Consider the following 13,021-nt stretch of genomic DNA (forward strand, 5'->3'; position numbering starts at 1 on the left):
CGCGCAGAGAAGGAATTGTGCATGACGGCATGCCAGCAGTTCCCTTGCAAAAAGCAGGGGCCACTTTGATCGCAAGGCTGACAGCGTGAAGCGCATACACGCGAAGGCTATTATTGAAAAGTATTGTTAGCAATATAATTTAAATTATGCGCAATACGCATCAAGCAGCCTCTGCAAAATTGTGCAGGTAAGGAGCACGAGCCTTCGTCAGGACAGCTTGAGGGGACCGAGGCCGTGCCATAGCTTTTAACACCAAACCGGTAAATGAAAAAATAAAAGCTCTATAGAAGTAACCTAAAAGAGCATTGTTGTCTTCATCTTTCAGAGAATCAGAGTTCTTTCAGAGTTCATGCGCACTCAAGCACTCCCTATGGTGACCTCATGGCTTGATTTTCTGCAAGTCTGACTAGCAATAGCCATGCATAACATTGTCTTCGTGGACTATTGGGACAACCTATAGCGGTCGGTGAGAATTTGCACGGACGCTGCACATCGCAGCCAGCATCAGATCATCACCGTGGGAGCAGAAAACCACTTTCGTGTACGAAAATTGCATATAAATGTGGCCCATAGGGATGGGCGTGTACGGAAAGCATAACTTCTTCTCTACACAATTAAATCTGCGGCTCTATCTAACTTGCGTACATTAAAAAGGCAGTGAAGACAAATCGATGTTGGATTCTATCAATAGATTACTATGCTGCTGTGACAAACAGGCTACCAGCACTGAAATCGCGCGCTTGGTAAGTTAGTAGAAGCCGTCTTAACACATTACAATGACGTTAGGAGCGCAATTTGTTATCGCTGACCTGTGACGCTGCGCTACATTGCCATTTTTTTTTCTAAAGGGTAATCACAGAGTCCTTTCCTGCCATGACGGGGATTGTTTCAATTGACGAGCCGGAAAAATTTATGCACAGTTTTTCTGGCAATAAAAGCTGGCATGTGAGATCGAACAGATATTGACACAGCTCGGCAGGGCAAGTGTTTTGATGTACCGCCGCTGACACGGTTAAGACGAACGCTCAATTGCGCGTCGTGCACTTTTATGATCGCCCGCTCAGCGCTGGTCGTTAAGGCACATTGGGTTTGCGGCGGTTGGAGACATCCCCTGCTTCCACCTCGGTATTGTCGCAGACCCAACGGCCGACGCCAAGTGGCGCTTATGCTAGTGGATGACACCCGCTGGGGCGTTCGTGTTAAGCGTGCTGACGATGATACGTTCCATGGCGATCTGTTGACTAGCATCGCGCAGCGCAAAGAACTGAGGAACGTGCAGTGACTACTCAATCTATTTATTACGCGAGCGCACGAAGAAGGTTTTGGCAGAAAGAACAAGCACTGCAAGATGTCCAAATGTAAAAGCAGAAAGGAGTGCCACAAAGATACGCCACCACGTTGCTGAGCAGAGAAGAAGCTAAGCTGACTAATGATACCTCTGAGCGCGATCACACGGTTAAGATTTCTGTCGCCGTTACATCGGAGAAATTCCTGAGGACAGAGAACTGCTCAAGGAGCGAAAAACACTCTTGCAGATTTGACAATGAAGCCCCAGATTCCTCCCGGGGCCGTGGCCTCGACGAACGAACATTTGGGGCGATCACAGATGCACTCGTCCCGTTTGACCAACGCATGAGTCACAGCAAGAAAATAGCGCCTCTTAAACGTACATCCGACAGGCAACAAAACTCGTTTCATGCATTGCAAGTCACTGAAAATAAATTTTTCTGTCCAAACGCTTCACCGCATTTCTGGAAGAAAAAATATACCTCAACCCTGCGAGCGACACACTTCGGCCTGCTTGTGCATGTTGTAAGCAGGATACTACGGAGACGTTTTCTTAGCGCCGACGTGGAAACGTCTCCACCTGGTCTTGAGATAACTTGGGAATGGTATTCTCGAGGGATCCCTGATTGAGTATACTACATGCGACTTTTAAGTGCGTGGACGTGAAGGGAAGAAAAATTGTACGTCCTAGAGGCTCATACGGCCAGCTCAGATGATCGCTGCGAATGAGGACTACCTTATCTGGAAAGGGTACCTGCCGTTCATTTCGCAATTCCTTGATGAGTACGCGGGAGAATAATGGCCAACAAATCATCCACCCGAACGCTCGTGTCCCTGAGCCCTTTTGATAAAATTATAGATAAATCATCTACACAACGAAAAACATTACTTGAAGAGCAAAGCAGAATTCAATACAGATAGTCACTCGCATGAAATCAATCCGCGACGCTTAGTAAGGTGAAAGAAGATACCTTAGTTCAGCTACTTAAGCGGATGCCAGATCACTTCGAGAAGCACGTGGGTCCGAAATTAACGACCTGAGGCAGTGAGTAAGATATTTTTGTCATTGACAACCAAGGCACCCTTGTCAAGAAGACTTCTGTGCAAGAAACTAGATTGCTCCCACTGTTCGTTTAACAGTAAAAGGGACTCAAGTAGTCAAAAAACCTGCCGAGGGCCTACTCTCAAGTTCCTTCCAACACAGTAACCCTGAAAGGGCATCAAGATTTGTGTGTCCTGACAGAAAACACACAAGTGTCAGGCGCCCTTGTCCTTGACCACCTTAACCACCATCTCTAATACTCTAGCAGACAAAGCCTCGCGGTCCTACAGGGCAACAGCAAAACATCCCTCTTTGTCCAAATCTAGAAGCTTAAAATGAGCGTTCTGCAGAGAAGAAACCGGCCTTCTGCATTGATAGGCTGTGAGGGGAAAAGGCCCCCAAGAAGGTTCGAGCGTACTCCGAGGTGGGGCCCCGGAGGATCCAGAAAACTGTCCCAGAGCGAGCACGTCCGAAGGGAGAACAAAAATGGTTTTACTTAAAAAGCAAGCAATCACTGATGGGTAGGGAACTATGCGGCCGGGGGTCGTGGAGTGGTTCCGGCGTGAGCATCCGCTGCCCGTCGCCAGAAAGGCGCCAGGGCCAAGCACCTCTGCTGGCCTGTTCTCCAAGCGGCCGGAAGTCGGGCGCGGAGCACTAGCAGCAATGGCCTAGATGACGCACCAGAGAGGAGACGGCCGCCCAGGTCTGGACACCCGGGCGCGGCCAGGGAGGCTCCTTTTCACAGCAGGTCCGAGCCACGGGACAGCGGGCACGAACCGACAGCGGGGCCAGCAGGATCACCGGGCGGGCAGCACGTGACTGTGCCCGGCATGGCGCCCGCTCTCCGAGGCAGCGAGAGGCAGGCAGGAGACGGGAGACTGCAGGCTCCTGGTTGCGCTGAACTGGGCGAGGATGGCTTCCCCAGGCCTGGTCACCCGGGTTCAAGAAGCCGTTCAGCCGTGACCTCGCCGCATAGGCACATAGGCATAACACCAGCACTATTCGGAATGCATTTCTCAAAGTCGTCACCTGTTGCTCCGGACGCCGTGCTTCTCACCACAGACAACAGCGGGGGCTTGCCAAGTAAAGGACGTTGATAGAACTTTGGGGACTCTTGAAGTACCTTCATTGAAGACAGCGCCACAATAGGGATAGTAATTTTGTGACCTGACACAAAGCACATGACCATAGTCTTGGAAGAATTCGGCAGCAGGGCCCCGCCACATCCTATTTTGCCTTTAATGGTCTAGACGCAGTGTAATTGTCTGATTTCGTTGTACAAAACAGACTGGACGCTGGGGTCCTCAATGTCGACATCAAAGACCTCGATCACTTTGAAACAGGAGAAAACAGCTGTACCCCACCCCTGCAAGCGATATGCTTCAGCCTGCATGTGCATGGTGCAGGCAAGGAGCTACAGTGATGTATCGATAGCGCCAACACGAAAACGCCAGCCGGTGTATTGTGGCAGGAGCCCTCGAGAATACCATTCCCAAGTTGTTTCAAGACCAAGAGGAGGAATTTTTACATAGGCGCTAAGGAAACATCGCCCTAGTTTACTGCCTGCACCACGCACATGCAGGCTGAAGCCTGCCGCTCGGAGATTTAGGGTATATTTTGTTTTCTTCCAAAAGCAAGCAAAAGCGTTTCAAAGAAACAAGAACTTTCGCCGATTTTGGCTCCAAATTTCAGAATTCACATGGCATCCGTACCAGCAGCCTCCCTGAAGCATTCTTCCCACCTCCTGTCAACACCTGCAAATTTCGAGGATTCATTTTACGAGAAGATAAGAAGATAATTGCATTGAATCCTGTTTTTGTCCTGTGCTCAGTGATATCTTACGCGTGCAATGGGACAAGCAGCTGCAGGTGAGCTTCGAAGACAGTCTCAGTGTTTACACTGACGAAGGAATTTTCGAACAAAGGCCAGGTTCGCTTTCTGTGAATGATAGTCCTTATTGGCAGTGATCAGCTATGCTGGTTAGTAAAATGTTTTTGTCTGCGTCATCTTCACAGTCTAGCATTTTAAAGCGATATATTGCTTCAGGAGCCTTGAGCAATATCATTTGAGGCCAACAGCAAGTGCAGAGAAGTTTCCACGCACATCTGGAGTGTTTGATGTCACCTGCACTTCAGAAGTCATTTTGTACAGCACTGTGGACGAGTCGGTCAGAGACGATCAAAGCCCTGTTGCCGAAAACAAGGAGGAACCTAGGAGCATAATTTTAGACGTAGTTCCCGCGTTCACCAGATGTCTCACAATCTGAGCCGTGCTGCTCGCTGGGTTGGGGAACATGTTTAATGCACCAAATAAGGAAGACAATTTGAGGTGCGTAAACATTTTAGGGGCTCGTATGACAGTATGTCGCAAGAGGTATGGTAGGTGTTTGAATGCCTGCCGCGCCTGCGCTAAGCATGTTGCTTAAGGGGCACAGTTTCGTGCAGGGCCTTATGTTGGTCAAATGAGGCGATGCATCAATGATCACCTCAGAGAACAAGCTTCGTCCCTGTATGCACCTGGCCCCCAATGACAACCTGGCGCCCAATTATAAAACAACGTGCAAGGGTTGTTTTCTTGTGTTCTAGCTCTGCTTCATCCTCAAGCATTATTACCGATTCACGGATGAGGAAAATCTTTGAAGTCTTTCTTTTTGCGCGCAACGGGACATCACGAGTGAGCAAAGGTTGTTTCTTTGTTCCGCCGCTATGTGGCTTATGTAAATTTTTGCGCTCTTCTATTTCGTGATGCCATTTCTCTGCTTCTCCAGAGGTCTTCATACGTGTTTGTTCCCTCAGTTTCATTCAGTTGCCATTCATCCATCGTGTGTGTCTCTTCGGTCATTTATTTGCTCTATTTTGTCAATAACGCAGCACAATAATTTAGCGCAGTACTCCGCTTCGCCACTTGAAATAACTGCCGAAGTAGGTTCCGCTATTGAATAGGCCAGAAATAAAACACAGAAAACTGCCGGGAACAGTGGAGATTTCCATTCCAGTCAATGTGTTCTACGCCTGGGCAACTATTATCCGAGTTCTCATCACCCAATAGAGCACTCGAGAAGCCAATCGAAGTTACTTACAAGGACACGTTGTTCGGCGAAGGGACATATTTACTGCCGGACATCGTGTTGTATTGTGAAAAGAAGCTGGTTAAGCAAACATGGCCTGGTACCGCTGAATTTTATCACTATCAATGTAAAATTCTCATAAACTAAAGGTATTCAGCCTTCTAGGTACGTGTTTAATACAGCAGTTTGTTGGATAGCAGCCATCAAGTATTGCTATTTGTTCTATTATTAAGGCATTCTGGGTGCCGAATATATATTTCAAAGGGCAGTGGGCACAATCGGGGATAATGACAAATTAGACTGTCTTAATCCTAGCTTAAGAAAAAACCTTGTTGGACATTCGTATCTACTCTCTTCACACCATAGCCCAAACGTTTGCAGACGCACCAGTATATAACGTGATCTTAAGATGTCGACATAATTTAGGGACAATATGAATGCCAAGGTCCTTGTGGGTGACACCAACGCTTTTGTAGTGGACAAATAAAGCACGTTACTTTTAGTGGTTGAATGCATATGATATCACTTTGTCATGTCATAACACCAAAGAAAAACACTGAAAATATATGTAATATTTTAATCCGTCACAGAAACACTCTAGTGGCCATGGTGCGGAAACCGTCGAGAGGTGGTTCCAACGAGTATAATCCCCGGAACACTGAACTTTTCAAATCGCAAGAAAAAGGCAGGAAAAGAATAGGAGTGAATGAAAGAAAAGAATAACGCTTTCTCACTCATTCTCCACTTAGCTCCCTAGATTCGTCAAGGAGACTGGTGCTGTTGAAAGTGCTAATACCTAAAAGGCAGGTCTACGCACACCGAGAACAACTGTCTACGTACACCGCTGCTGAGAATGTGAAGGAAGCCAGGGGGAGTGGAAAGTACAACGAAGACTGCATGTTTCCGACCCAACAAAGGCCACAGTAATTCCAAGCTGCCATCGGGGCAGGAGCATCAGGGTTAGACCTCGGCACGCGCCTCCTCTTGCTGTGGTCCCTCGGCACCTTTTGTGTACGCGGAATGTCCACGCCATCAACACACGTTGCTGTGGTCTTATCTGGCACAGTAAACAATGAAAGTAGGTTTCCGCTAAAATCTGGATAACTTTCGTTCGTGTTCGGATTTTGGTACTCCATTTTCAGAACATCTTTGCAAAATAAAGCGCCACAAAAAAAAAAAACTGCGAAGAGCAATGGACACAAAACAAGCGAAAAGGTTTCTCGAATTCATACATCCCTGAAGAATCTTCTTGACAACGACACTGTCATCCAAATCTACAGTATACTCCACTGTAGTACAGTATACTCCACTGCCACTACAGTATACTCCACTGCCATCCAACTCTACAGCTGTATAGCTTTCCTTTGTAGCCGTAAGGCTGCGCTCGGGTGGACATCAATGAGTAATTACTCCCTTATTATAGTTTTGGTTCTATGGCGGATACACTGCAGATGCAATCATGCCACTAAAAATTAGGGAAAATGTCAGTATTTTATGTTAGAAGAAAGGCTTTCAAAGTTAAGATTCACAGACATTTATTTCTCTTCAGTGTAACTGAGTGTATACTCTCAGTATAATCAAGTATATTAAAAGCTCTCGCCCCCGTCACTTGTCCAGCGCAATTTATCTGCGTACTTTCCAGTTCGCACCGAACAACGGCCGGTTTTCGGGTTAAGCTGCAGTGGCGATTGAAGTTTTCATTCATCAGAGAATAAATAGAACGGAAAAGCAGGAGGGAGAAGGCAAGAGTGTTGACGGGAGCAGCATTTACCGAGGCAAAATCTAGTAACACCAACTTCGGCTACCGTACAGCATCTGCACTTTTTTCTGGAAAGTTAGTGCTGGGCGCAATGCATAGGGCATGTGCGTAAGATGGTACCGTGATTGAATTACCATAGGGTAACCTAACCCTCCATGCAGGGTGGCCCAGCGTGCCCCCTTGCCCACTGTCGGTCACGCTCACTGTACGCGCCCCCATATCAGGACGGACATAGTGCTTCGAAATGAAGGCTTTGGGCAGTGATTGGAGCTCGCATCCTGTCGTTTCACCAAACCCATGGCCTCAATTATATATTTAAGAGACTAAAGAAGAAAGTAATGGCACACAGAGATGGATACGACGAGGGCCTGCTGAACACAACTTTTCAACAAGTTGTGGAAACTCGACAACTATTTTTAAGAACAGTGAGGGATGCATCAGAGCCATCTGGGCAGGTTCGTGCTGAAGTAAACGCAGCACGCTATCACGTTTAATTGAAATCACGTCTTTCCGATATTATCACTATTTGTCCATACACAAGCACGCCTGTGTTACTAGAAGCCTTTAGTGCCAAACCTGCCAGCAAAAATGAGCCAAAGCTCAGAAATGTAAGAAGGCATCACTGTGCTCCGTTCACTTTTACCGGAATTTTCACGTTATAGAGCTGAAATTAAAGACGAATAATAATTCAAAATAACTGATCAGATTCTTTTCCTGCGGTTATGGTATAAAAGTTATTTTTGAAAATTGAAGTAGATTCGAAATCGGCTTTCTGGTTTACAATGTCGTAATGTTTATTAAAGCTTGAGTTAGGTTTCAGGAGTTGCGCATATAATGAACGACCTCGCTTGGAGTAGCATCGCCGCGGAAATTGCGCTAGACTCTTTTACCTCTCAAAATCATGAACTATGTTTATGATAAACTATGTTTATGTTTATGAAAGTAATGCGAACGCCGCTAGTTTATCCATGTGCAACGCGGGAAACGGGAAGCCAAATTAACTAGATGGAACAATATAACAAATAAAAATGTTAGTCTATTTAGTTATTTTTAGCTCTCTTATGTAAAAAGGCCAGCTTCGCTTAAATTCCACTGCACTGACTGCATCGGCGTGCTGTTGACAATTTTGAAAGTATAAATCTGCATATAGAGCAGATACAAGTATCCCAAAGTATTCTGAATTTCGCCTTACCGAATGTCTTATTTTGCATCTATTTTTCTGAAAGAACACTGAATATACTTTTTATTGAGCAACAAAAATACCGCCTTCGTTTCTCATTTGCCTTGGATGTCTGTTACTGTTCTGGTGGTGCTGGTGGTGGTGAAAATTTTAATTACGGAAATAGAGTTTGGGAGCCACAGAGTGGCCCCTCTACATGGTCGGCGTCCCTAGTCCGGGACACCGCATGACAATGCCCCGTCTCTCGCCCGTTTCACCACAGCCCTTTGGGACTCAAGCGAGGAGCGGTTGAGGAGGGCAGTCTGCCATGCCTCTCTGGAAGGGGTAGAGGAAGGAGGGAGGTGGGGATTTTGAGTACATGCCCACACCATGTGGAAGATATCACAGGTCTCCCCACAGTGCGGCACTCAGTGAAGTTTCGAGCTACAATCGATGTTTTAATGTCAGGGTAAGAATCAGTTTTTACTCGTGTAGTGTTAACAAACAACAATGGCACATATTTTTGCCATTCGCAATAGCAATGCGTTTTTGTTTAGGTCTCATTACAAGAAATTCAAAACATTTTACCTGTTAAGATGCTCGCAGACGAAACCGGAGGGCGAACCGAAAGTAGGAGCATGGTGCCTTTGAAAGAACAAAATTATGACGAACGGAACATGTCGGTCATAAAACGCTGTGTGATCCTGTTTCCTAATTTCTAAAGTTCTGTAAAAACGTACATGCGTGATATGACAGAAGCCAACAGCCACAGAAACTAAAGGGCGCAAGGGATTTCTTTTTATTTTTTTTAATTAATTTATTTATTTTTTGTGCTGTTGATCAATTTAGAATATTACTGAATATATTATCGCTTAAAGCTAATTGATTAGAAAAGGAGAAGAAAAAATAACCACATGCCGCCGGTGGGATCCGAACCCACGACCTCCGAATTACGCGTCCGGTGCTCTACCTGTGAGCTACGGCGACGGCTGTCAAACCTTCTGCTTTCGGAGGGTATTTATGTTCACAAGTAACCTAAACTTGAGAGTGTTCATCAGCGCCGCCCACTTTCATAAGCGGCGGACGTAGAACGTCCTGAGTTACCGCAGGTGTGACGTAGAACGTCATCGAACGGAGTGGGTGGAAGCTGCGTCAGAACCCTCTTATGCTTCCTATGGCGTCAAGGCTGCCAGAACCGAGGCCCTCGCTAAGCAATTAAGTATACAAGGGAAGGGTAATGAGGGGCTCGTTATAAATATGACAGAAGCCAACAGCCACAGAAACCAAAGGGACAAGGAATTTTTTTTTATTCTTTTAATTAATTTATTTATTTTTTTGTGCTGTTGATCAATTTAGAATATTACTGAATATATTATCGCTTAAAGCTAATTGATTAGCTTGTGCCCTTTGGTTTCTGTGGCTGTTGGCTTCTGTCATATTTATAACGAGCCTCTCATTCCCCTTCCCTTGTTTGCTTAATTGCTTAGCGAGGGCCTCGGTTCTGGCAGCCTTGACGCCATAGGAAGCATAAGAGGGTTCTCACGCAGCTTCCACCCTCTCCGTTCGATGACGTTCTACGTCACACCTGCGGTAACTCAGCACGTTCTACGTCCGCCGCTTATGAACGTGGGTGGCGCTGATGAACACTCTCAAGGTTAGGTTACTTGTAAACATAAATACCCCCCGAAAGCAGAAGGTTTGACAGCCGTCGCCGTAGCTCAGAGGTAGAGCACCGGACGCGTAATTCGGAGGTCGTGGGTTCGGATCCCACCGGCGGCATGTGGTTGTTTTTTCTTCTCCTTTTCTAATCAATTAGCTTTAAGCGATAATATATTCAGTAATATTTTAAATTGATCAACAGCACAAAAAATAAATTAATTAATTAAAAAAATTCCTTGTGCTCTTTGGTTTCTGTGGCTGTTGGCTTCTGTCATATTTATAACGAGCCCCTCATTCCCCTTCCCTTGTTTGCTTAACTGCTCAGCGAGGGCCTCGGTTCTGGCAGCCTTGACGCCATAGGAAGCATAAGAGGGTTCTCACGCAGCTTCCACCCTCTCCGTTCGATGACGTTCTACGTCACACCTACGGTAACTCAGGACGTTCTACGTCCGCCGCTTATGAACGTGGGTGGCGCTGATGAAGACTCTCAAGGTTAGGTTACTTGTAAACATAAATACACCCCGAAAGCAGAAGGTTTGACAGCCGTCGCGGTAGCTCAGAGGTGGAGCACCGGAGGCGTAATTCGGAGGTCGTGGGTTCGGATCCCACCGGCGGCATGTGGTTGTTTTTCCTTCTTTTTTTTCTTCTCCTTTTCTAATCAATTAGCTTTAAGCGATAATATATTCAGTAATATTTTAAATTGATCAACAGCACAAAAAATAAATTAATTAATTAAAAAAATTCCTTGTGCTCTTTGGTTTCTGTGGCTGTTGGCTTCTGTCATATTTATAACGAGCCCCTCATTCCCCTTCCCTTGTTTGCTTAACTGCTCAGCGAGGGCCTCGGTTCTGGCAGCCTTGACGCCATAGGAAGCATAAGAGGGTTCTCACGCAGCTTCCACCCTCTCCGTTCGATGACGTTCTACGTCACACCTACGGTAACTCAGGACGTTCTACGTCCGCCGCTTATGAACGTGGGTGGCGCTGATGAACACTCTCAAGGTTAGGTTACTTGTAAACATAAATACCCCCCGAAAGCAGAAGGTTTGACAGCCGTCGCCGCAGCTCAGAGGTAGAGCACCGGACGCGTAATTCGGAGGTCGTGGGTTCGGATCCCACCGGCGGCATGTGGTTGTTTTTTCTTCTTTTTTTTTCTTCTCCTTTTCTAATCAATTAGCTTTAAGCGATAATATATACAATATTATTCTAAATTGATCAACAGCACAAAAAATAAATAAATTAATTTAAGAAACATCCCTTGTGCCCTTTGGTTTCTGTGGCTGTTGGCTTCTGTCATATTTATAACGAGCTCCTCATTCCCCTTCCCTTGTTTACGTGATATGAGGATTACTATAACCACGTTTCCGCATGCTTCATATAAATGTTTGTCTTGGTTCATCAGAAGAAGTGAGAAAGTTCGTGTGAAGCATCTGAAGATGGCATAAAACACACTTCGATATATTATTATGGTGCTTTTGGTTTATGGGGTTTAACGACCCAAAGCGACTAAGGCTATGAGAGACGCCGTAGTGGAGGGCTCCGGAAATTTCGACCACCTGGGGTTCTTTAACGTGCACAGACATCGCACAGTACACGGGCTTCTAGAATTCCTCCTCCAAAGAAATTCAACCGCCGCGGCCGGGATCGAACCCGCGTATTTCGGGTCAGCAGCCGAGCACCACAACCTCTGAGCCTGCGCGGCGGCCCGATATATTATTATGACCCCCAGATAACTACACATAAAACTTCAACGGATGTAAACAAGGCGCAGTGTGCACCACAGGAGCAGTTTATTTCTTTCATGCTCCCCTTGACGCGAAAGCACATCAAAAATATTGAATGTGCCGAACATGTCGCGCTGGAAAACGGGGTTCCGAACTCTGGTACCTGTACGGACCAAGTACAGTCTTTGTCAAAAGTAACCAGGCTGCATGGTTTGCTTCTAGCTCGTACAGTGGAGCCCTTACAGCTTCCCAGAGGATGAAATGGTCGTTAAAGGTGAAGACTGGGGATCTTCTTACCTTCCAACACTTTTTGATCTTCTGGAAAGCCACAGGGGCTCCACTATACAAGCTAGAAGCAAACCATGCAGCCTGGTTACTTTTGACAAAGGCTGTACATACGGTTCATAACCCTTGGAAAGTAGCACAGAAGCATATCGGAGCTCGAATTTTACCAAATTGGTCGGCACTGTAACCGCAACTGTGGTGGTCACAAGAATGTCAACATTACCCAAAATATATACAATGGAGGAAAAATTTGCCACGTCTTTGCTGTTAAGGCAAGCGGAAAATTGTGCAAATAAGCATCAAATATGCAGTGGCAAAGGAGATTTCATATATAATAATGCCAAAAATTCTGTGATTAAACAAACTTGTCACACATGCACAGCATAATAGTCAGTTAATTTGAATCATGTAGTATGCCGTCGAATAATGTCCGGACATCAGTTAACTTTTTTCAAAAACTGAGCCTTACTGTACACCTCCGACCACGGTGCCAAGAAGAGGTAGAAGGGCACGAAGCTTCCGAGGCAGCTGAGAATGCTCGCGAGGAATTTCAGTTGTAGAGCTACCCTTCTCAGGTGCGCATCCATCTGTTCCCTGCAGAGAAGAAAGAGAACACAATATAACAACTTAACAGACACCGACACCTCGCTGTCTGCAACAAATCGAGATAAACAGGGTGCCCAGCCTAACTTTAGCCAATGGTTAAAAGATCAAAATTTTAGGTTAGGTTTAGGTTAGGTTTAGCCGCCGCGGTGGCTCAGTGGCTATGGTGCTCGGCTGCTGTCCCGAAAGACGCCGGTTCGATCCCGGCCGTGGCGGTTGAATTTCTTTGGAGGAGAAATTCGAGGCCCGTGTACTGTGCGATGTCAGTGCACGTTAAAGAACCCCAGGTGGTCGAAATTTCCGGAGCCCTCCACTACGGCGTCTCTCATAGCCTTAGTCGCTTTGGGACGTTAAACCCCATAAACCTATACCTCAAAATTTTAGGTAGGCGAGGGAAACGACGTAAATACACCTACCAACCGGCGTGCGCACCATAG

General features: G+C 46.2%; 1 protein-coding gene across 3 annotated transcripts in view; it reads right to left on the reverse strand.

Annotated features, from left to right (window-relative positions):
• Window positions 1–12,649, reverse strand: part of LOC149338780 (uncharacterized) — a 42,207-nt gene extending 29,558 nt beyond the window's left edge. For 2 of the 3 annotated variants that reach the window (XM_089547786.1, XM_089547785.1), the window contains exons 1-2: window positions 12,451–12,649; window positions 8,903–8,959 (exon numbers count right to left, since the gene is read on the reverse strand). In XM_089547786.1, coding sequence (XP_089403912.1) covers window positions 8,903–8,959; window positions 12,451–12,568 — 175 coding nt within the window. In that variant the 5' untranslated portion in view covers window positions 12,569–12,649. The remainder of the gene's footprint in view (window positions 1–8,902; window positions 8,960–12,450) is intronic. The other variant, XM_089547787.1, reaches the window with a different exon arrangement.
• Between the last annotated feature and the right edge of the window lie 372 nt (window positions 12,650–13,021).

The sequence above is a fragment of the Amblyomma mixtum genome, chromosome 6 (assembly GCF_055824585.1).
Source record: "Amblyomma mixtum isolate Tamu chromosome 6, ASM5582458v1, whole genome shotgun sequence".
Taxonomy (NCBI): Eukaryota; Metazoa; Arthropoda; class Arachnida; order Ixodida; family Ixodidae; genus Amblyomma; species Amblyomma mixtum.